Consider the following 25,452-nt stretch of genomic DNA (forward strand, 5'->3'; position numbering starts at 1 on the left):
CCTGAGCCCTCAGGCTGCTTGGGAAAGCAGGAGAAGGAGATTAACTTGTCTCTTCTCTTCTCTAAGTCTCTACTCTCACATGAAGGAGTTGAGATCCAGCCTGATAGAATGGGAAAGGTGCCAGTAAAAGGGCAGGGAGAGTCCATCAGTCCTCTCACAATTCCCATGGCTCTGCAGAGTGTCAAGAATCATTTAATAAGCTTTGTGAAAGTCTGTTTTAGCATTATATCAAATTATTCCAGCACTGTGCTACAATCACTAAAGATGCTAATGGATAAACACACTTGTTTCTATAGTGAGGAACACCTTGCAAGCGGTCATGGAGTGACAGCTTCAGTCACATTTCCATCTTCATATGGAAATTACCACCTTGCTGAGTGTGACAGTGGTGTTTGGCAAGGCAAACAAGGAAGAATGAGACTGAAGTGTGTGTTCTATTGCTCTGATCTCTTTCTTCAGGGTTTTAGATGAAGAACAGGACACAAACAGCTGAAAGACCAGAGGCCAGATTAAATCTCTCCATTTTTATCTCTTAGGAACACTGCTAAGTTTGGGTTTATTACCACCTTTCTAATACAGGATGAAGGTCCTTGGAGTCATAAATTGGTCACTCCAGGCAGAATCTATGATCCTTTGATTGTTATTTCCTAAATTTGAATGTCTGAAAATCAGCTGTCTAAACCTCAGCCAGGCTTTTTATTTTTAAACTTCCTCTCTGGTAACTACAGAACAGAATACAGTCAACAAATAACACCTGAGTGCAACTCAGGACAAACTAAGCATGTCTGAGACGAATTCCTCTCTGAAGTGAATTTCCCTCCACTGATTGAGGAGGGGCAATAGATGTCTGAAGTGAAGACAACCTCTCCACACACACAGCTAAAATGGACTATATACACTAGGGAGGTCTGTGCCCCCCCTAAACTTCCCCTGATCATACAGGATAATGCCACTGGAGAACGCAGAGGTCTTTAGGATTTTTCAGGAGTCACCTTCTGCCATACAAGATGCCTCACAGTAAAAGCAGTGACCCACAAGCTCTGATAATTTCTTTCCAAAAATAACAACTTTCTTAAAGTACTAAAAGCTGTCTCAGGCCCCTGCAGTGCTACATTTGTTATGCAGCTTATAGATAATTTATGAAGAGTACTTAGGGCAAAATGTCTGCTACATGCATTTCCCCATCTTTCCAGTCTGTTTTCTCACTCTTGCATGGAACAGAACCTTCCTTTAAATGTAAAAATAGAAGAAACAAATCTATTACAATTCACCTGCATGGCCAGTTTTTTAGCTGCTGAACAGAAACTGTGCAGGTCCCAAATTTACAATCCTGGCTCTTTCACTCTCTCTTTTCTAAGTCATAATAAACAAGCCACTGTGACTGGCTCATTTAAGAGTTTAATTCAGTATTAATTAATCAAGATCTGACTGGATCCCCTTAATCCAAGGTGCAAACCTTGAAATCTGGAAAACTGCCTGTATCAGTTTCCCATTACTTCCAGTGGTGTTTCCTTCATGGAGCTCTCTCAGCATCAGGCTCTTGCCCCTTTGAGCAGGGAGGCCAGGTGAAACCTGGCAAACAGAAATCAGCTAAAGCTGGATTACAGAGAAGGTCATTAACCCCAAGGACCTCAGGTGTAAGCAGTTTGTAATCTTTTTCCCTGGTTTGAACTACAGTCTTAGCACTTGGGTGTGATAAATTTGTTCCTTCAAAGAAAAATAAATCCTCAGTCTAGGAGGAGAACTAATTTAGAGTGCTTGACTCTGTACAAACAGGGAGGTCCAGCCCTACATTGAGCCTCTCACAGAGCAACTCAAGTGTGAAATCATATTGACAGTCAAAATTTGCATCTTTGTGTTTCTTCAATATTCTTAGAGAACTGAAACTTCTAGCAAGAAAAGAAGCTTTTAATACCAGGAAAAGGAAGAATTTGAATGTAGTGGTGATGTTGAGAGAAACAAACATACTTAGGAGGTCAGTTTGGAAAAAAACAATGAAAAGACAGACTAGGAAAAATAAAAAGAAACATCAGAATGAGTGGTGATATGACAGACTTGGGAAGGGGTAACAAGTGTGGATCTGAGATCCCACAGGAAAAAATTCAGAGGATGCCATCTGGTGTGGACAGAGCAAAATCAGCAAACACATACATGCAAGATATTTAATATGTAGACTGCATTTCTTCACTTGTTACAAAATTGACTCCCATGCCTATTTGAAAGCATGTCTTATGTCTTAACATTCCAGTTTGTTGTTGGCCAGCATGGCTGCACAAGTCTCTTTTCTCTGACAGATTTTCTCAGCTAACAGTAGCACTTAATTCCTGGATGGGACAGCCAGGGCCTTGGGGCACTGACTGCCACTGGACTTGGTAAACCTCAACAAATTCTAAATTACATAGTTAACTTCAATAAATATGAACAACTACTTCAGAGATGGTGTCAATTTTCCCCCAGAAATAACCAGCAGAGCAGTTGAAGCCATACAAAAATAAGCACTGAGATGACAAAGCCCCTGAGGACAGCAGTTACCACTTTCCAAACCAGACAGGAGGCTAGTCCTGAAGAAGCACTTTAAAATACTGTGGCAAATTATCACTCTTCTAGCTTCCTTCACTTTGCTTACTGTCAAAACCTATACCTCAATCTTACCTCTTTATAACTGTTTTTTGCTTCTTCTTGCCTAATATCAGTTGATGCTGATGACAGGCTTGAGACAGATGATCCTCTGCTGAAAGTTTCTGTTGAGTGCTGAGGAGACCTAAGTGGTGACTTACAGTTGGAAAAAAACAAATAAAAAATCAATAAATCAAACAAACAACCAACCAGAAAAGGTGAAATATCAAATCAAGGCAGTTAAGCATAGGCAAGAAACAATTTAGCTTGCATGGGCTGTTACCTCAGAAGCACTCTGTCCTCTTTCAAATGTTAGGTAGTTTGCTTCCATCAATGACAAAATCTGCACAAAAGTATTAAAGAGAACCAATGTAACTCCACTCATAGAGGAATCTACTGACTGAAACACAAATGAGCTGACAACTAATAATTAAAAAACAGATTATGACTAAGCAGATTAGAAGTACCCATTTACAAGTTCATGTTCTATCCCACAGAGTGTATTCCCACTGCTGGAGTTAAAATGGGACCCTTATTCCTAAGAGTGAAACACACATTTTCTCTTTAATAGTGAAACCCTCTTAGCAGTGAACATCTCCACCACTGTGGTGTTGCATCAGAAAGAAATCAGGCTGGAAGATGAAGAGGAATACCTTGGAATTCAACGCACACTGCAGGCAAGTCTCTTTCATCCTGTTCTGAATTTCTGGGTTTGCCCCATTTTGCAAGAGCACCTCAATGATGCCCTGGTAGCCCCAGCGAGCAGCAATGTGCAGAGGAGTGTCTCCCTTCTCATTGCCAATATCCAGCCTGCAGGAGTGCACATCATAGTACACCAAAGCCTTGACACACTGGGAACAACAGGAAAGCTATCAATAAATTATAGTGTTGTGTCTCAGCTCAGACAACAGGCACAATCCTGAAAGGTTTGTTTTTATTGCTGCTTATGTAAGCCATTACCTTAAGAGAAGGCTGTAGTGGTTCAGTGTCATTAAATAAAGAGTTAAACAATTAGATTTGCAGAGCACTGCTATCTTTAATGTGAAGTCACATTAAAAATTGCTACGAACTACCAAATAAAGTCCTCATTTAGAGCATTAAACAATTTAACCTTCAAATATTTTTATTTACTATTTAAAATATATAAGTTTAGTGCTAATTTGCATCAGTTTAATTCCATTGCATTAGAATGCCCATTTGGTTAGATACAAAACAATTACTTACATCCTCATGACCGTAAGTGCAGGCTAAATGAAGTGGAGTATTTCCATTATTGTCCTGAACATCAGTACTTGCCTTGTAGTGCAATAAGAGCAGCTTAAAAGAAAAGCAAAAGTAGACATTTAAGTAGCTAAAAAATTAATGTACAAACAATTATTGCTCTGCAGATTCCTTTAGGGTTCTGGCATGATGAAGCACTTCATGAGACACTAGCTCTGCCTCCTGTTTCAGACACCACCCTCTTGGCACTGCAGCACTGTTTGTGCCCTACCCTGAGAATCACAAAGTCTCTTACATATTCAGAATTTTAACTGAAAAAAATGAAATCTCTACTGCAGCAAACAGTGCAATATATTCACTACATCATCTACCTCACATTTCAAGAGCCTAGGCAAGTGAAGACAACTTTATTTCAACAATGCTAATTGAAGAATATCACATACATGAAATTCAAGTAGACAATAATTACTGTAGTTACACAGTCTATCCTAAACACAGTGTGAAGCATTTAATTCAGCCCAATGGCTGCAATGGTTGTTCTGTCTCAAGCAAGAGCAGAGTTGCTCTCCATCTGTATTATGTATTGGACATTTTGTTAATAAAGTGGATGAATTATGCAGAGCTGCCAGCTGGTTATTACCAATGGCTGAAAACCTTGCAGTAGGAGAAAAAATAAAATATCTTGCAAACTCCAATGATGGAAGATCCTCCATTCTGACAGCTTACACAGCTCTGGTAAAAGCTCCCCAGAAGATCTAAATGGCAGTAACAGCAGCAGAGCTTAGTAAGAGTCATGTATTTATTATTTAGGTTAGGTGTTGTGCTTACTGTAACATTCTGATATCCCTTCTGACAGGCGAGGTGAAGGGGACTTGAACCGTGGTAATCTGTGGCATTGACAATGGCTCCTTTGGCTACCAGCAAATCCACTAAGGAAGTCTGACCTTGGAAAATAAGCATTCAAAGAAAGGTGTAAACTTTGTACAAGAACACTGCTACTTATCAAATTCAAACAGTGACTATAAACCAAGAGACCCTGCATTTCTGCATACTATGTTTCCATATACTGCATATTCACTGCCCTGGTATTTGGGTTTTTTTTCAATGTTAAAGCCCCATAAAAGAACCTCCAGCTAAAAGCAAGCTATATTTGTATCCTACAAGTAACAAAGGAAAATATTTGGATTCATATAATAAGAAAGGAAGTTATAGATAACAAACCACCCACTAAGAAAATAATACAGCTTCTAATAAAAGGAAAATCAATTACATAATGACCATTATAATACAGGTGTTACAGCTCTACAATGCATAGCCAGCTACAGGAAAGAGAAAAGTTGTTTCTCAATCTGCCAGTCCTTTAAAACAAGACTGATTTCTGAGGACAATCTATTTTTTTTAAAGCTGAAGAAAGCACCACTGTGGTAACCACTATGGCAAAAACAGAGTCAAAACCCAAAGATTAACTCAGCCATAAGAAACTGAGCTTAAAAGAATATACAACAACTTCAGTCTGTGCTCAGATAGAAACAGCAAAGTTTCAATAGCAAAGAAGTAAAAAAACAACTTAACGCAGAATTCCAACTTTTATACAAAGGTGGGAAACAGACTGACATAAAGACACAAAAGCCAAAGGAGGAGGAAACACTGGTGAAGAACAGCAAGCCCACTCACCACAAATAGCAGCTATATGAAGTGGAGTGTACCCCCGGTCATCTCGGGAAAAGGGGGTGACAATGGAAGGGTCGTTCAGTTTCCTTTAAAACACAATGGTTTGAAAGCAGCTTAATTACCCAGGTGGTGGCAGGAAGGAGGAGAGAAAGGGAAAAGCTGCCAAGGATGGCAAAAAAATGATTTTGGAACTTTTTATCCTTTTACATTGACAAATTATTCCACAGAGAACTTTACATTTTGTTAAGAGAAGTGGCTTAGTCCCAGATCTGAAAGTTTGATTCAAGAGAAGAAACACCATGTTTACCAAAGCCCACACAGGCTCCATCACAGAATGGGTGGGTTCCAAAGGATTCTGTATGTTCCCAATATTTCTTCTGTTTTTTCAAACCACACACACCCACATGCTCTCCACTACATCCTCAAGTGCTCCCAAATTCCTCTATAACCAAAAGCAGCATGCTTCCTGAGGGAAATCTTAAATAAAGGCTTCTACCCAGCTTTCTGTGCATTTGTGGGGGGAAGGGTGCTCACCCAGAAACCAGCTTCTCGCATTTGTCACAGTAACACAGCGGGTGACACATTTTCTGTACAGTGTCCTTATCACTGTCACCTTGACTGAGCAGCCGCTCCACCTCCTCCTGATCACCTGAAGCAATATGCTACAAAAAACAAGAGAAGAGAGAATGAGAAACCAATATAAAAGGCCTCCTTTTAAGACAAAAAAGCCAAGAGTAATTTACTGAGGCACAAAATGAAAGGACTCGATTATGAAAGACGTATTCAAGCATTAGAAAGCAGAAATGAACAATGTCACAGCACAAAACCCCCTAATGGGCATTCAGTATTAAAAAGAAACTGTTCTTGGCTTACTTCACTTTCTATAAAAAAATTAAAACAATTCCTATTGTCCTCTTTAGACTCAATCATGAAATTGAGCTCCCTCTGTGCAAAAACATGTCTATAAAATTACTAAGTCTCCAGCCATAAGCTGTGAACATATAATTAGAAGCTCTGCTTTGTGTCCTTGTATAAGCAAAATTCTTTTAGAATGACAGTATGAGATTAACAGATAATATGAAGTAGCTGTCAGGTGACTACATCTAAATTATTTCAGAAAGCTCTTCCAATTTGAAGCACTAAAAGCTGGGAGACACAAGCAGTGTCACATCTGTGATTTAAATGGGCCACACAATACAAACAGCAGCAGCATTTCATCCTCATTTTCTTCTATATTTCATATAACATGTACTGAAATCCATAAGATTATATTATGTTAGCAAGGCTTTGGCACAGAGATGTACTTGATTCAAAAGACACTTTTAGCATTTTAGCATAAAAGACATGTCACAGTACTAATGTAATTAACCCTTCATTACATTCCAGAAAACTGCAGAAAGGGAGGGATATAAACATGAAATGTGCAAATACATACATATTCTGCCATAAAAGTTATTAACCTTAAATAAGCAGTCTATTGGTGCAGCAGACATCTGGGACAACAAGTTCATCCTTTGCCTTAAGAGCAGCTTGTCACACAGACTCTCAGATTCCTGAAAATAAAACAAATAAATTGATTATTTATACAGTCATCTACAGACAAAAGTACAGAACCTTAACACGGAATTAACTTTTAAAAATATGAAACACTTATTTACTATGTATGAATTATCAGACACATGGGAAATCTGAATCAATTTCACTTTTAAGATTTTGAGACATAAAAGACTGGGCACCCATAGAAATAATAAGTAGATGTTTACCAGAATATTTCTTTACTGAAATTCACTGTGAATTAACATTAATGAAATTATGGCAGTACCATCTAAAAAAGAACACAGCAAAACTGAGAAATACATATCAAAGAAAGCAGGAACTGTAAGAGGTACAACACAGCTTTCTAAAGAGGAGAAATTAGGGACATTCACATGAAACACGTCTACTGATGGCTACTAAAAATGATGACCCAGATACAACTCTGACTCAAAGAATTCTGAACTCTCTGCTGCTGGCTGGAAAATACAAGATTGCAGTAGGCAAAGCATTGCTCTGCAGCAGATCCATCTGTGCAATTTCCTACTTGGTCTGAGCCAGGCAGATACAGCTGCAACCCTTGCATCAGTCCTTGGAGACAGCTGAAGATACACTTCAGGATGCACTAAAGAATATAAATGCCTCCAAAGCCAGGTGAAAATTACTAAGTGGAGTTGGATTTTGAGGTGGCAGCACTGACCCTCCCATGAAATAAAACAACCTAAGGAAAACACTTCCTAAGAATGCAGATGGAAACTTTTGCACGTGGTTGGTTCTGAGCCACAGCTGTTTGTGGTTGGCAGTGGCGCTGTTGCAGGATAATGGCTCTCCAGAAATGGAAAGACTTCAGCCTCCATAAAACAGAAAACCACTGCATTTAAGACATGCACCCACGTACCAGGCAAACTTCAATGGATCTGGGCTATGGCTTTTGCAATTAAAGTCTATCAAGACCAAATGTAAATGAGTAAAACCAGTCTGACTCCACTCTTACATTAGCAAGTCAGCATGAAATTTGAGCCTCATAAACTGCAAATAAACAACATAAGTTGATTCAGACTTTCTAGAAATTAGGGCTATTCATGTTTCAAAATCAACACAGATGCCTCTCATAAAGCTGTCCCAAAAACCCTTAAGAGTTCAGCAAATAATGTCATTAAAAACATATTTGTGAGGTCTGGAGATGAAAGTTTTTCTCTGTACTTCACAGAAGTTGTTTGTATTTAGATACAGGAAGGTGACAAATATTCACCAATCTTTTCAAATCTCTATACTTTAGTTAAGGATACCCAAGCATATCTTCTCAGAATTGCAAGGCATATAACACTAGTCTCCTTAGATTCTTCACTAGGAAGAGGAATAACTTCTCTAAGAAATATTTGATCAAAAGTTTAACTGCTGGTACAAGTTCCTAATGTCTAACCAGAATTTCTAGTGAGGATGCTCAGAGACAGCTTTATACTTTCACTGTGGAGAACCTAAGTAACCATTAGCAAGAACTACTGCAGTTTTAGAACTGCTCCTTCCACAGTGTGTCTTCGAGGGAAGCATTCCCCAAGTAGAATCATTATTTTAAAAGAGTCAAATGAGACAGAAACCCTACTGTAGTAGTATTATATATTTATTATATAAATCAAAATAAAAAAGAGCCCAGGTGAAACCACATATCTTCAATAGTGAAATATAGAATGACAAGAATCAAATATTCACTGAAGGATTAACCAAGTTTGGGCTTTCAAAGTGAGAATCCACTTGTATCAGCTTTAGTCACAGCCAAGAATTTGTATTTCTTTTAAAAAGAGACTGGTTGGAGTGGGACTTTCAGGTATTTTAAGGGTATGTTGTCTAGAAAATACACACCCAAACATTAATGACCTTTTAAATCTAATACTAAAATGTGTAGAAAAAGAAAGTATTTGTACCTATAAGAGTGTACCTTTGTAATCCCTATGAGTTATTTGTAATCATCTATCCCAACTCATTCCCCCTGATTACAACTGATAACTTGGAGAAAATACAGGTGGCAGAAGCTAGAAAAGGAACTCTTGAGCACAAACTAAGGGTAATGAAGTGTTTGGTGGGGAGGGGGAGTAGGGATCACTTCCCATCTGAAGCTCTTCCCACACATGAAACAAAATGCTGCCTATTCCCTCATGGCTGGCTCTGACTCCCTATTTTTTTATACCTCACTTGAACCCTCTGAACTTGAGTCTTACTACACATTAGCTGTGCAAAGGAATGAGCTGGTATCCAACACTTATTAACAGGAATTCTAATTGAATAATGTTGACAATTCTGAAAATAAAATTGACTCTCTATTGCTTTACAGGCTCCTCTCTTCCCCACAAAGTGTCTCACAAGGACTTGCATGACCTTGGGTGGAGGGATTTGGCAAGAACGTCCAGAGTGCAATTCACTTACTGACAGGAGGGTGAGAAGGTGCCCATTATCCCTCAGGGTACATTAGTCCCCTGCTGAGTTTCTTTCTGCAGTAATCTTCATTAGGGATTGGACAGCAGCATTACTCAGCTGCCAGCAGCTCCATCTGAAGCCAGCTATAAAATTAAGCATAACCACATAAGGGGCTGTAATGAAGCCCCAGGGCACAGCAATGCTCCTGCTCACTTCAGTCCCACAGCCTCTTCCAGCACAATCTGGAGAAGGAAATCATAGGGCAGCAAGATGACAGCTGCTGCTGCTGCTTCAAAGTTCATCCCTTTACCAGAGAGTAAAGGACATCTCTCAACTGGGAACTTCATGAAGGGAGAGCAATGCTCCTCCACCTCCTTACTATTCTTCTTCTACTTCCACCTCAGTCTCTTTCCATTGTGTGCCACCCTCTCCTGCCCAGGAGCAAAGGGTGCTCTGGCTGTTTCCTTTCCAGCTGTCCCTCATTTCATCCTCAGGGCTCTGCTGCCTTCCAGCCACGCTGACTCCAAGGAAAGGCAATGCAAGAGGACTTGGTGCTGCACATTCACCCTGAAGTGATAAAGTTCTCTGGGTCTGGAACTGATCCAGCTGAAGTATGGGCAGAAACACTAATGGCTTGCTCTTCCCATGGTGCAGACACTGAATTCCTCATTTAGATTCTCAAATATACAGTTTGTCTTTCAAGACAGGTGCCTACCAAAGAACTACAGTACCTTAATGGAAGTGGCACTTAAGTTACAACATTTTAGTGCAATCCCAGTATAAAAGCTGCTATCCTCAACTACAGCAAAAGGGATAGGATCAGGCATTTATTAGGAAACAGTCTTTATTCTAGAAATTTAAGAGCATCATACTCTATCTTAGTTTGCTGTGGAAGATAATTCTACTTTGGTTTCAGTTTCCTTTCAGAGCACCAGCTTTGCTCTTTGTGTATTGATTGTGAATGACAGCCAAGTGACTGCAGGAAGCAAAATCATATAGCAGGTTGTTTCTTTTAAACTAACATTTTTATTTTTTTGAATATAATTCAATTACAGACAAGAAATACCACTCTTTGCACAATATGGAAGTGTTGATTTATTTTTTGAGGGGGTTTTTTGAGTGTACAAAACAAACTTCCACAAGTTCATGGAAAAATCCCAGAAAAGGACAAAACCAGAAATATCAAGAGGCCAAAATGTTACATTAAGTGCTTCTTAAGACTGTGCCCCAGGTTGTCCCATCCCAAGCCCTGCACACTGAGCCATTGCTCTGGCCCCTGCAGTTAGACTCCAGTGCTTTGCAGTTGGGCAGACTGAGACACATTGAATTCACTCTGGTCCCACGTTCACTCCTTTTGATGTCCACATCAGCTCAGGAAAACCTAGTTTTACAACAGTAGAAAATTTTACAGGAGTGGTAAGACTGGATTCCTTGACTAAATCTACAAAGTTCCTAAATTATATAAAGCCTCTAAAGTCACATCAGCATCACCCTTGACTGGCCTGCAGGGATGTGACCAGATGGACAGCAGGTCTAGCTGCCCAGGAGGAAATCTCTCATGCATCCACAGATTTCCTGCCCCTGCTAGGTCAGAGATCCCACGAGCCAAATTTGACCTTCAAACAGGACCTTATCACAGCCCTGCATCCCCTAAGCCATCAGCTCATAGCAGCACTGTAACCCACACTGCAAACACATGGAATTCTTCCACTATGAAGATTTACTGAATAATTCTAAATTACACTGCTATCTCCATTCTGCTAGCATAGCTAAGCTTTTTTAAATTACACAAAATTTAAGCTGTGCCTGTTCCCAAGTACTGCACTTTCATAATCATGGTAGAGTACAGGAGATAAACATGCTGAAGACTCATCTGTAGAAAACAGTGCTGCCATTTCTCCTCTAACCATATAAAGAGGCAGACTTTACATTTAAGTACTTCCTCAAGAAGTAAGCAATGAGCAAAAATATTGGTATATAGTTAGGACTTCATTATAATAATTTAGGTAAATTTAGCATTTGCTTCAGGTAGTCACCTCTACTCATTTTTTTAAGCAAAAGAAGGAAATTCTTGAGTTAGTTATCTGTATCCCCAGGCTGGACTTACACCCACAATGGCACTACAGTGTATCTTCAGGCATTTGACAGACTTTAGGAGTAGCTTACTGTGGGTCTGTCCGAGAGGTTGCCCTGGCGGATGTACTCGATGGCAGCCTCGATGGAGGTCAGGCAGTACCCCAGCTCATCCTTCACTGAGCTGCACAGCCTGAAGTTCTTTATGTAACTCAGGTTGGCCATCCTGAAAATGAAAAAGTTAGAGTTGTCAACCACTGAAACTGAGACACTAGCATGGCACATTGCAGCTCATCTTAGGCAATCCGGGCAGACAATAGGGTGAGTTGGGAAAAAGCTTCTACAAAGCTTGTTAGGCCAGCAAGATGGCTGTTCTGAGCTTGGAGAGTGACTCTACTGATCTCTTAAATATTCAATGAAGAGTTATCAACTGGATGGAAGGAATGGAAGGCTAAGGGCAATAATGGGAGATGAGCATCTTTGAAGTGAGTGAAGCAATGCTTCCAGCACCATAAGCACCACAGTGATAGCTACAAGTTAAAGGCCAAATGCTGATCTCAGAGATCCAGGACAGAACAGCACACAGAATCAGTTCAGCTACAGCTGGAAGGTTTAGATAGACTCTTACTGAAAATGAGGAGACAATGGCACAAGCTAGCAGGAAGTAATTAAACATTCACATCTAGTTTCTCTGTAAGAAATGCACCAAATCTTGACAAGCATAAAGGTGTCACAGCTCCCAACACAGATGAAAGAACCACTCTGTGAAGGCTGTATTGACACCCAGGTTTGGTTGAGAGATGGCCTCCCACTACAACCTTTTTCTAAGCTAAGAACCAAAACAACGGCACATCCCTGATTGCTCTTTCATTTAGTTACACATAACACATCTCTGCTATTTATCCTATAAAACATTTTCTGCATTTCAGCAGGACCTCTTACACTTTCAGTAAGTTATTACTGCTCAGAAACATTTGTCCCTACAGCAGCACTGCACAAGATGGTAGGAAGGAGTTCTATATAGTTAAAACAGTTACATACCAGTTTGGGATTTCTGTTTTTACAAGCAAATACAGCAAAACAGAGAGAAGATCATCTGCACACATGGTTTCCATGTTAACTAAAAAAAAAAAAAAAAAAAAAAAAAATCACATTTGGTATTAGTCATGCCATGGTTCAAATCAAGAGCAATAATTCTAAAGTTCTGCCTAAGACTAAGGGTCAGCTCTGCTAGTAGAGAATGCATGGAGAGCCCAGGGCAGGCCTCCAAATGTTCTCAATCTCTCACTGAAACAGTCTGCCAGGAGCCAACACACAGACAGTTTGTGCAGTACACACTGCAATATTTGACTAGCATCCCTCCCTTCCCACACAGCAAGGGCCAGAGCATTAGCTCAAGACTTCTGAAATTCTTGAGGGCAAAGACTATGCTCACAGCTGATACATTTTTCCTTAACCCAGCAGTCTTCCTAGAGAAAAGAAGAGATGAAGTAGGGAAATCATGAGTTCACTGTGCTACTCTATTTGCTTTGTAGAAGTACCTTCTCTTTTCAAGCCAGATAAAGTGCCAGGTTAAGAGGGCTGTGCTTTTGTATCACACAATCATGTCTGCAATCCACTGCAGCACATTTGTTTGGCCCCAACCAACAGTGCATTTTGCAAAAGATGCATCTCAAGAGTCTCAATTTCAAGATGTTAAGAGGAGCATGGACAAATACACAAGAATGATCCAGCAGCAGTCTATCTCCAGTGTTTAAAATGGATCACCCTCAGTGTCCTGGCAGATATGAGCTTCCCACATGTCCAAGGTAAAACATACACAGGCTAACCCAGAGCCCACCTCAGCCCACAGGAACCAGTGCTGACACACCTACCTCACTTCCCTTCCGCTCTGTTCAGAGACCTTGGAGACTCCAGCTCAGATGTGTTTGACCCCCAAGAGTTACCCACACAGTCGTTTATACACTGAAGTGCTTTGTGTGTGCTGGTTAAGTTTAAAATTATGAACTGACTAATTACTGACCTCTTTGGCTTGGAGACTGCATAATAATTTGTACAACTTTACGCAGACAAAGCAGCTTCTGTTGAGGGGAAGTGCATTTGTTCAACTGACCCAGCTCCCGCTTTGCACGTGGTATATTAAAACTACAAAATAATTAGGAAGGAATGATTAGCATACAGAGTTCCTCTGCAGGATGTCCAAAGCCCAAGTTTTAACCTATACAGAGCTGAGTTGAAGAATGGTTCCAAAATACTCCCACTTCTACTCCAAGTGCACCTGCATTTCTGTATCCTCTAGATGGCTTAAAAATATAAAAGTAAAGGAGTCAATTATCAATGCACAGACTATCCTCATATGACACTTGCAAAGCTTTGATTTTACATCTCAAATGAAAGTATAAAAAAAACTTGCTAGTGTCTGAAGGAAAACACTTTTGGGCTGGCATGATTCTATTTAAGACAGCATCTCAGTGACTCTTCAAGAATCCACAGTCATCTCTCTCACCTGAACTCAGGCTTCACTCCAATGTCTTTTTGCTGCAGGTCTTGAAGGCTCCTCGTGATTTTATTAAAATCAGCATCCTAATTAATAGAAAGGCAACAGGTTTTTTAAATGCCTTAGATGAGTATCAGTAGTATGGAGCAATCAAAGAAACTTACCTCACTTGCCTCAATCGTCCCCACATACTTGAAGATTAGGTCATAAATAGCATGATGGATATACATCTGTAGGAACAACCCAGTATTTTAGGCATGAAAGGGAGAATTAAAAACAGCTAGCTAATTATTTTCCTTCATTTCAGATGCTTACTTCAACTGCTTGTTTGATCAGATTCATCTGCTCTTCTTGCTTTGCAAGCATCTTCTAGAAAAGCAAAGCCATAAACAGCAAGAGAAAGTCAGATAATTTACTGCCTAAGTAACACTGGACTATGCATTTAGGGGAGTAAGTCTTTACCAAGTGCGAATCTCTCAAAAGATGCTGCAGACATTTGGTATAAAGTGCATTGACAGAATCCTAGGAGAGAGAAAAGATAAAAGCCATCAGGTTCAGGTTAATGGGATTTGAAGGAGCAAAGCCTAAATAAGCAATGTAAGTTCTTCCCTGTCTCAGAAGTGTACAGTATGGTAAGAGTTTCAGCAATAATAATTGCATTTACTAACAGTCCAGATCGTGAAATACCTAAATGTAAATTACCACTTCTCCCTCCTCCCCTTTCACAGCTCTAGGCTGCTCTGACACAGAAAAGCTCAATAAGGCAAAGATAACAGCACCAGTGCAGCTAATTATATTTAGCAAATTAGACATCAGGAAGGAAGATACTGACTATGTAGTGGCGCAGGCTTTTCCTCTCGTGCTCTTTAAATGTTCTATAGAAAGATGCTATGTATTTATCAAATCTCTCACAGTGCCTTCCCAAGAACTCTCTAACATCTTCAATGTTCTTAAGAGAATAGGAGTTTGATGAAGCTGTAGATTCACCTAAAATAAAAGCCAAGAATTAATACACAGGCTTAATAAATGTATGCATTTTGTCCCTACATATACAGCCAGCTTGTGTACACTGAAACATGAACTCAGCTGACTGCACCTTTAACTAGAGGTATTGCTTTTAATTAAAAGAATTTAAGGAGTCACATTTGAGCAGGCTCCCCTATATTTTATGTCAAGTGTTTATTTGGAATAGCTAACACAGATTTCACTTTTTTTTTTACACTGGGATAATTTCTTACCACATGCACTCAGCTTATGAGTTGTGCAAGTCAAGCTTGAAAGTAGAAGAAAAGCACATTACAGTGTTGACAGAGTGGCCGTGCAGGAAGTCAGGGTGCTTTAAGTGAGCTGCAAAAATCCCATCGTGGACTTTTACATAAGCTATTCTTTATTTAGACATGCTTTCTCTGAATGGGAGAGCAAAGTCACATGAAGCAACATTAAAGCAAATCCACTTTTTTTCCTGACTAAAACAACTGAATCCCTCACTTAGAAATTATGCTGTTTTTCCAAAAAGTATTTCTAGGCAAATCTTTCATCTTCAATCAAAGGCAGCCAGCTAATAAGAGGCTTAAATCATTATTTTCAAATTACTTTTGAAATTAGAAACTCATTCACTTCTGAAAGACTGTGATATGACTATATTACATAATGGCTATAAAGAGTATCACATATCAATAATTTTTGACATATACATTAACACATGGAGAATTTAAGGCTATAAGAATTGGCAGTGGGGTTGTTTTGTTTTGTTTTTCTAAAGCCTTCCATACTTCCCTCACAATACTACTTTCACACTACCCTAGTACTACTTCTCTTTGCATTCACTTCTTTTAAATATTTTTATTTATTTAGGAAGACTAATGTTTTTACTTCAGAAAAAGCTGAAGCTTCTAAGCTTCTTAAGGAGCTTCTGTTGTTAATTAGTAAACATGGATTGTTATACAAGTTCACAAGGACATGCTGTTAACATTCACAGTATTGACTACAGTCTTGAAAAGAGTCACAGCCTTTAGGAGCACTTTTAGTGCAGGACAAAAATTGAGACATTCAACTTCATAAATTGGGCCACCATCAGCAGGTTGCAACCTAACTCTGCCAGACAACTTTTATCCCCCTGCAAAGTGATCATGAAAGAATTTACCTCTCCAGTTATTTGTGCATCCACCTTGCATCTCAAGACACACATTTAGGATTAAATCCCTTTTTTAAGCAGTCAGCAATAAATTGAGCACAGCTAAGAAAAATCATGCTGGATTAAGTATTCCACAGATAATTCTTAATTCTACAGGATTTATGCCCCAGTCTCAGCACCAGTTTTGCTGGGAGCAACTTGGCTTTTCTGTGCAGCAGCACACCAAAGTCTGGCCCAGCAAGCTCATAAAGGCCAAGGGCTTTTAACCAAGCCAACACTTGCCAGAATGAACATATTTATTAAACACAAACACTAATTGGCTCACTGTGCCAAGGCAGCCACCAAACTGACACGAATACATACTTGAGTTTTCTGTTTTCTCCAATGGATGAGCTATGCACAGTATACTAAAGCTTTCTTCTTTTTCATTGTAAAAGGTTTCCTCAAAGAGAACAGGTACTGAGAGAGTGTAATTAAAACCAGCTCCTAGAATGATGAGGTTGCCTTGAATGAAGATCTCCTGAAACAAGACAAAGCAGAACAAGTGTGAAAGTGCCAGAAAAAAAGGTGCTCTTTGGCTTCTGCCTTGCATAGTCACATTTCAAAGGGGGAGAAGAGAAATTTGCAAGGTGAGAAAGCTCCATATTGGAGAAATTTCACATTTTCATGCTGTGTTGACACTGAAACAAAGGCTCCTTCATTGGGCAGTGGCTGGCTGAACCTTGCTTACAGCTACCCTTTTACAAGTCTAGTGCTGGAGGAGGTTTCAGACAATCACCAAGGTCTTGTTTGCAGATTTTAGAGCACTTTTAGCAGAAAGGAAATTAAAAAAAACCCAGCAGCTTAAGAACAGGACTTAATCCCAGCCTGAAAAAAAAATACCTCACACCTTGTGTGCATTTCTCACACCTGGCTTTCCTTTCCCAGCAGCTCCAGTGAGGGCAGGAACAGGAAAATCCTGATGGCAGCCTGCAAACTATCTCTAGTGCAAGCTGTGTGCCCAAGTTCTCAGACTGTACTGTAAAATTAGAAATGAAAACCCTGGATCCTATACAGTGTCAGCCCTGCTGGCCTTGTCTGTACCCATCAGTTCACACAATCACTCACAGCAGCAGTGAATCACTTCCTGGAGTGTCCCCAAGCCACATGCAGATATCAAACAGAAATACCTTTCCATTTAAGGTTTGAAAATTTTCTTCCAGAGGCTTCAGCACATAAGATTCAAACTGGCAGGTAGAAAGACTGTTGCTTGAAAGGCTTCCTTTGCATGGAACTAGCACCTAAAAGAAGGTAAATCATGTTTAAGAGGGAAATGTTGTGTATTCCCAGCTATTTATCAATACCTTTTGTCCTTACAAGGCAAGCAATTAAATCAGGCTTTTAAATATTTACAGTAAACATATAGGAACTATAGTGCTTTTATTTAAAAAAAAAAGGAGAGGTTATCACTAGACACACAGCCTGATAATTAATCCAGAAATCTCACTTAGTAACTTATCTGGAAAAGGCTGACATGCAACTGAAGCAAATAATACTAAGGGAAGTAAATAAAATCTTTAGTTACTTAGCACCAGTCACAAATAATTTAAAATGACAACAGATGACTAAAAATTAAGCAGCTAATAAAAAAGTGAAGTATATTTTCAAACTCAAATAAAAATCCATCAGAAAAAGGTCTAGGATAAATATCTTGGGTTTAGGCCAGCAGATTGGCAATTTGGGGCAAATTCCTAATTAGAAAGAAACAAATTTTATCAAAAGGTGACAATAACTTCCATGTTTAATGGAGTCTCTACACACTTAAATGTGAATGAAAATTAATTGCAAAACACTCAAATTAGTAAATATTAAGGACTGAAGTTTTTATTCCAGGTCAGTTTAATAGCTTTATTTTGCTATGTAAAATGCTGTCAAATGAGTAACTGCTTGTCCACCAGGCATCTCAAAAGGTCAATCTCATTTAAGTTATAAACTTGTGGGAGAATATGTAACTTTAGTTCATAGAAAAGAAAATAAGGTTCCTGTAGAGTTCAGAAACAACACCAACCTTAGCTTTTTACTACCTTGCAATATATCAAGAGGTCCATATTAGTAAATAAAGTGCAGCTGAAACTAAAAATGGTTCTGCTTCATTTCCAAGTTTTGTAGGCTTGAAATAATCTTTACATGTTTCATAGCAGACATAAAATACAAGTTCAAACAGCTACTATTCACCAAGCAGCTTTTAAATGTACTTTTTCATACTTACAATACCATGGAGCTCTGCAACTTTGCTGCATAGGTCAGGACGGCGCTTCTGAATGGCCAAATAAAAGGGATTTTTCAAGATATCTTCATCATACATAGCCATATGGACTTCAGATATTCCAAGGAGATGTTCTAGAATAGATATGGAGAATGGCTGATGTATCATACGTAGTATCTGTTAAAATGTAGTATTTGGGAATACCTATGGGCAGTTTGATTCTCCTTGTACAAAAGGGACAAGCAGTTTCAGGCCTTGATGTAAGCAGCCAATGGCATTGCTAAACTGTGATAAGTTATTCAGACAGAGTATTTTTCATGATTATACATTTCCAATCACACAGTTATCCTCAATGTCTCCTTAGGCCTTCCAGGTATTGGAGTCTAACTGTGAATATCAGAGAGAAGTTAAGATCAAAATTATTACCACTTTGATATATAAACTAACTTCTCCTGCTGAGATCTAAAGCCAAGAGACAAATTAACAGCCTTTTCACAGCAGATTCTACCGCACCACAGGACATTGATGCTTTTGCACTGTGTTCATGTAAGTCTTAAAATTCACCTGTATAAGGATTGCTCACACACACCAATGAGACACCCAGAGAGTGTAACAGAAACCCTCATGTAAGGCAATCCTCAACTTTCCAGGCAAAGTTAGAGAGGCACACCAAGCAGATATGAATATCCATGCCTCAATTAAAAAGCCACTGTGAAATTTATCATAATTTGTGGTCATCTCTACTCCCATGAAAAGAGTCTCTGATTTGAGGTCAGGCTGTAAGTAACATTTGGCTAAACAGCGCAAAAAAGCAACTGGAGAGTGAAAATCCAACCTGTAAACATTGGAAATGCTGTCACTAGGTGTCACAGTGCCCTGGAGAAGATGATCCCTAAGGAACCAGACTTTCACCTTCTTGCTTCCTCAATTTCAATTCTCTGTAACACGTCATACACAAGGGCAGGAAAAACTCTTAACAGGTCCCTCCTAGAATACCTTCAGAATTTTTTTTTTAGCAAGAATTGAGATTAACAGGCATACAAATGCTTAAATAACAAGCTTATCCTATCTTTCTCCTCATGCAGGTCTCCTTAGGAATCAACAGAAGTTGAATTTCCTCACGCAATTTCAGCTGTATATAGCAAGAAAGGGTGAGCACAGCTAGAGACTTTAATTTGAGCACACCACCCTTACAGAATCAGTATCCCCCATTTCCTCCAATGCAGAATTATTCTTAGCACATCATTTGCTCAGTGTGAGCTCACTGTTCAAGGGGGTGGAAAAATATACACCCAATTCCCATGGATTCCAGACTGCGTTTGAGTTTCAGCCATGCTACCAGCTGATCTGCAGCCTGCTAACTGAGCTGGGCTCTGGTCCCTCCCCTGACCAGGCACAGGCAGAGTCCCCTTAAAGAGTTAAACACAAACATCACCAGTTAAAGTATAAGTCAATTCCACTATAAATTTATCACCAGTTACCTACAGCTTGGACAACCTCAGCCTGAACCACTGAAGTCTGGCAGTGGCAGGTATGTGCCTCAAGCAGCTTTCCTGCACAATTCCAGACAAAATGGTCCCTCTGCTTTCAAAGCATACAGTAACACAAAGAGCTTCCTTGAAAGACTTCTTATCCAGGGCTCCCATATCAGCACAGCCATACAGTTTGTTAATACAGTGAGCAAGAAAATGTTTGCTCATTAACATCTTCAGAACACCAACCAAGCTGAGTAATTAAAGACTGTGAACCTAGAAAAAGTCCAGCTTATTATGGGCTCAACGCCAGCAATCTGCATTTGAAGCCCCAAAACCACCCATGTCCTGGGCTCATCCCCCTGCATGGGCAGCAGGTCAAGGGAGGGGAATCTGTCCCTGTGCCCTGCTCAGGTGAGATTCCTCCTGCAGAGCTGCCTCCAGGCCTGGGCTCCCAGCACAAGGACATGGAGCTGCTGCAGCAAGTCCAGAGGAGGGGCACAAAGATGCTCCAAGGGCTGAGAGAGGTGGGGGGTTCAGCCTGGAGAAGCGAAGGCTCCAGGGTGACCTTGCTGCACACCAGTACCTAAACGAGCTGTAGGGAGACTTCAGACAAGGAACTGAAGTGACAGGACAAGGGCAAGAGCTTCCCACTAAAAGAGGGTGATTTGTGTTAAATGCACAGAAGAAATTCTTCCCTGTGAGGGTGCTGAGGCCCTGGCACAGAAGCTGTGGCTGCCCCATCCCTGGAGTATCCAAGGCCAGGCTGGACAGCTCTGGTAGAAGGTGTGGAACAACATAACCAGGGGTGGAACGAGATGGGCTTTAAGGTCCCTTCCAACTCAGACCAACCAATTCTATAATCCCTGACCTGTCCTACCACAGTGTCTGGGTAAACAGGATGATCACCAGTAATCCCACCACATGATTACTATGAAGGTTCCTTGGCATTTAGCTGCAATCCACATCCAAGCTGTGGCTCCTTCCTCAGCCAGTGCAGAGGGAAGAGAAGAGACAACACAAGCCCTGTCCAGGTCTGCTGCAGGAACAGATTGCTGATCCACACTACAGCAGGGCTGAGACTTCATGGGCAGGACAGTTAGCTACAGAAAACCTGCCTGCTGAACATCTGGCTAGGCCACAACTCCAACTAAGTCTGAATGACTGCAGCTTGCAGTCCAAACATGACTCAGTGACAAATTAGTATATACACTGAATTGTTTTCAGTTATAAGTCAAGCACTGAGCAGGGCTGTATGTACACACATGTGCAACCTGCACAATAGTTTGCCACAGCAAGACTTGAGAATCCTACATGGGGGTTTTTTTGGGATGGTTTTGGATGTTCCTGTCCTCATCACAGCAGATAAACTGGCCTGAAGTAAGAAACACAAAGGAGCCCTGTAGGCAGAATCCCATCCATGGAAGGCAGTGATGCTTATAACCAAAACTGCATGAAGCAGGTAAGGATTTTTTTCCCCCCACAGGTGGATCAAGCTTTCAGTGAAGGGCATTTTTTCCCACATCTAAGAAGTAGGCCTTTAACTGAAGAAAACAGGCTCAGGTTACATATCAGGAACAGCTTCCAAAAGGGAAGGTAAGCACATGGTTTACATTGCTTGGCAAAGCTATCAAGTCTCTCATGTTGTAAATCTCCAAGAATGTGTCACACAAACCTCTACTAGAGGTGATAGTGGACATAACAAAGCTGGGAGGGTGAATGATTTGGCCTTTTGAGACACTTTCCAAAGCAAGCTTTCATTAATGCAGCTGTCCCACTGGGGCAGTTTCATCTGCCTTTAGCTTGGTGAATTTGTGTATCTGTCCAAGCAGCAGATGATGAGACTGCTGAGATCCTCCCCAAGACAGCAATGGAGAAGCTGTTAGCACACCACACACTGCCAGGGGAAAAGGCATATAGACACAAGGAGGCAACCAAGCATCAGACTGCAGTGCTAAAACTGCAGAGCACAAATGTCTCCAACAGCTTTATTGCCAGTCTTTCAGCCTAACAAATCTTCAAGTCCAGGACTTCTTCCCATAGCAGGAGGGGAAGAGAACACATACCATAAATCCTCCTCATCATCAAAAAAAACCCCAACCAACATTTAAAGTAACACTTCATTCCTTGGCATAAAAGGTATAAGAAATTAATGTGAGGAGGAGAAGCTCCCACAGAAAACCTGACCTCATTAAGCTTGCTGTCTGACCTCTTAAAACACTTTCTGTATCTGAAAAAAAATTAAAACATGAACAACTGGAGTGCTTTAAGAATCATTAAAGATGGACCATCATAGGAAGAGCTTGAAGATTATAATCTTAAATTTCCAGTTCACGAGTTACACACCACAAGCAACTTAGTGATGTGCAGCCACAGATTCTTTTACTACAAAACTACTGACAGGGCTGAATCACTTGGAACTCCAGCAAGGAGTGAAAAGAAACTGCACTCAAACATTGAATTCTGGCATTTCAGTTACTGTAAAGCCCCTAAGGTGCCCTAGATGTGCTCCACCCCAGGAAGGAAGGTAAATTTCTAGTTTGTCACCCTCCTTGAGCAGAGCAGATGGGAGCTCTGCACTGCTCCTCACATGTTCTGCACAGCAGGAAACAACCCCCGCTGGCCACACTGGTACTGTTTTGAGAATCACAACTTTAATTTCCTTCCCTTTTCCCGTCCCTTGCCCCTGCAGCTGTTCAGTGTCTCGTTAGGGGTTAGGCATCACATCAGATTGAAATGTGGCTATGAACAACAACAGGTGCCATACTTATTACCCCAAGCAGTTTAGTTACTGTACTCACTTAGCCCTCCATCACCTTCCCACAGCATTCTCCAGAGAAACAGAAGTGTGGATGTAGAAACAATTTAAGTCATCAAGAAAAACCATACCAAAGGAATTTAGTCTACAGATTCAAGAGAGTACATTAAAGCTTCCCCAAAGCTCAGGCACTTTTTTGAGATTAAGCCAATTTCTTTCCACCCCAAAAGTTAAATGCATCTGAAAATACTGGCTAATGCATTGCTATAATTCTAGGAACACATTAGAATTCTCCATTAGGAGTTTGCTGGCAGAACACAACACCCAGCTTCAACCTAATTTAACTTGGGGGTGATACAGATTTACTGTTGTAGCTGCACCTTGGACAGCTTTAGCTTTACAGTAAAAACAGAAAATGCAGAAAGCCTTATATACATTACCAGACCTGATTAATGCTTAACAGAATGCTCATTAAAACTATCAGCTATATGCACTATGAAGTTTACCAGATTCTATCATGCTGAGCAGTAAAGCAATACTCAAGCACTAATGTTACATAAAAGGTTTAAACAGAATCACTTCAGTGTATGGCTTCATGCCTGTAAACACAGAAATAGCTCAAATTGCTGGAAGAACAGAAGCTAGCTGGATCAGACAATCTAATAAGCATTATGTTACAGTTTAAAAAAGAACTATAATCATAATCTTACAACAGACTGATCCTTTCTAGATCAAAAGCAGAGTGATAATTCTAACAATATAACTATGGCACAAAGGAGAGCTCAAGTGAAAAACATGGAACCTAAGCATGTCCCTGTTTTCTCTAAAACACTGAAGTGAGGCCTAATTACCTTTGGCTGTGAAAACAGTGAATAGGAATAAATTCTGACAGTTCATTTTCTCATTGATGGTGTTTTCCTTTAGAGATGGACAAGTGAGGAACCTCTTCCAGGGCTTGCAAGTTTCAGTTCCTTTTAAGAAGTACTTTGAAATTTAGACAAACAGCCATCAAAGTGGATGATGTCATTGTATTTGCATTGTTACTTAGCAGTTACCTCCTGTCCACATTCAACTTGTACAACTACTTACTCAAACCTCAGCCTCATCATCTTCTGCTACAGCCCCACTAAAGACTAAACAGAACATTCTGCAGAGAAAACATCTTTCATAACAGCATGAGGAATGGTGTATACAAACACTACATAGTCAATGCTGAGCAGCACAATATTCTATGTTTTCACCATGGCATTTTAATAATAATTTAGCAGAACAAAGTAAAAACAGCTACTAAAATCAGTAAAAATTATTAGCCAAGGTCAGTAACCGCAGTTGTCTCCAGGACAGCAAGTTGGGATGTTGCACTGGGACACTAACACCAAGTACCTCAGTGTCCTCTCCACATATATCCAGCGTCAAGGGAGCAGAATGCCAAGCTCTCCAAAACCAGATCCAATAGCATGGCAAGAAGCATAAATCCACTCAATTTTATTGTATCAATATTGTCAAGTTTCTTATGATAACACCAACTTCACCTTAGCTCCCAACAGCTACAACAGGAACAACTAAGGCTTTGTAAATGAGGACCAACTCATTACCTAACTAAAAATTTTTTATCTCAGAGTAGCAGATAAATACAATACAAACTTTATCAGAAATGTATCATTCTAGCAAACTACACAGCTCCACAAAAAAAAAAAAAATACAAAACCCACAAAAGTAGAAGGAAGCAATTGTTCCTCAGTTCTAAGTTAAGGGATTTTTTTTAACAGAAATGCTTCCCCCACACACCTTAAGAGCACCCCTTGGTAGAAGGAACAGCCAAAGGTAAGCATATCTTACAGCTCTTGACAAGCAAACAGGAATTTAACAGTGGAATTTAAACAGACTCAGTCCAAAAACTCAAGTTACCACTCCAGTTCCTGTTTTACAGCACTATTTCTTGGTTACTTTGCTTCTGGGCAAAAGTTACAACCTGAACTTTAGCCCTACATCAACACTCACCTCAAAGTAAAAACAGAAGACAATTTCTTTTTCTGAGCATTTGAAAACTAAAGGATGAGCATTGAGCATCCTGTGAAAAACACCTGATACATTCCAGTATGCCTTGCTCACCACGAGGGAATAAATAAGTAAATCTATTCCTACCCCTTCTAGATTCAGGTTCAGCTTGTACTTCTGTGAAACAGAGGTATACAAGAGTAGCACCTTTGAATGATCAGCTTATAGAGTGGTGAAATTACATCAGTCAGCTCAAGGCTTACTAGCAACCAGTGAAAAACTAAGTTTTGTTATCCCACAACATCAGCCTGACAGCAATGGAACAGTGTGGAAAGGAGGGGTCATGAGCATTCCAGGAAGATGCTAATTTCTCTCAGCATCTCCCTCCCAGGCACACATTTCTTCCACTGCAGGGTTAAGAGCTGGCACAGGATCTCTCATGGCTTGGGTTTTGCCTCTACCCAAGAGCTCCCAAGCCTTTTCTAAGCCTGGCAGCTCCGGCCCTGCTACCACTGCTCCAGGTCCTTGGACAGGCCTGAGCACACAGGGTTGTACCAGATCCTTGTGCAGCTTCTCATGAGCCCCATCTCCAACTGAATTCTCACTTGTGAGAAGTGGTGAGAAGGTTCACCCTTTACATTATAGCAGTGCATTTGCACTATTGTTTGACATGGGCACATCCTTACTTGTCCCAGACCTGGGGGCTTGAGTCTCCCCCATCACTTGTTCCTTTTCTCCAGAGGAAGCACATTTCAATGTCTGTGCATCCTTCAACAGCCAAGCTTCCCAATTCCACCCAGTTACTCCAACACATTCCAACAC

The 25,452-nt window shown here is 40.3% G+C and overlaps 1 protein-coding gene across 3 annotated transcripts in view; it reads right to left on the reverse strand.

The window, feature by feature from the left end:
- The window catches only part of ANKRD27 (ankyrin repeat domain 27), a 55,343-nt gene that overhangs the window by 14,859 nt on the left and 15,032 nt on the right, over positions 1-25,452 (reverse strand). For all 3 annotated transcript variants that reach the window (XM_064722936.1, XM_064722935.1, XM_064722937.1), the window contains exons 2-20: positions 18,406-18,536; positions 17,327-17,437; positions 16,521-16,677; positions 14,856-15,010; positions 14,486-14,545; positions 14,339-14,392; positions 14,188-14,253; positions 14,033-14,109; positions 13,550-13,671; positions 12,568-12,646; positions 11,620-11,752; positions 6,969-7,061; positions 6,043-6,170; positions 5,512-5,594; positions 4,666-4,781; positions 3,841-3,933; positions 3,270-3,467; positions 2,900-2,959; positions 2,653-2,772 (exon numbers count right to left, since the gene is read on the reverse strand). In XM_064722936.1, the coding sequence (XP_064579006.1) occupies positions 2,653-2,772; positions 2,900-2,959; positions 3,270-3,467; positions 3,841-3,933; positions 4,666-4,781; positions 5,512-5,594; positions 6,043-6,170; positions 6,969-7,061; positions 11,620-11,752; positions 12,568-12,646; positions 13,550-13,671; positions 14,033-14,109; positions 14,188-14,253; positions 14,339-14,392; positions 14,486-14,545; positions 14,856-15,010; positions 16,521-16,677; positions 17,327-17,437; positions 18,406-18,507 (2,007 nt within the window). In that variant the 5' untranslated portion in view covers positions 18,508-18,536. The remainder of the gene's footprint in view (positions 1-2,652; positions 2,773-2,899; positions 2,960-3,269; positions 3,468-3,840; positions 3,934-4,665; positions 4,782-5,511; positions 5,595-6,042; positions 6,171-6,968; positions 7,062-11,619; positions 11,753-12,567; positions 12,647-13,549; positions 13,672-14,032; positions 14,110-14,187; positions 14,254-14,338; positions 14,393-14,485; positions 14,546-14,855; positions 15,011-16,520; positions 16,678-17,326; positions 17,438-18,405; positions 18,537-25,452) is intronic.

Source organism: Zonotrichia leucophrys, chromosome 11 (assembly GCF_028769735.1).
Source record: "Zonotrichia leucophrys gambelii isolate GWCS_2022_RI chromosome 11, RI_Zleu_2.0, whole genome shotgun sequence".
NCBI lineage: Eukaryota > Metazoa > Chordata > Aves > Passeriformes > Passerellidae > Zonotrichia > Zonotrichia leucophrys.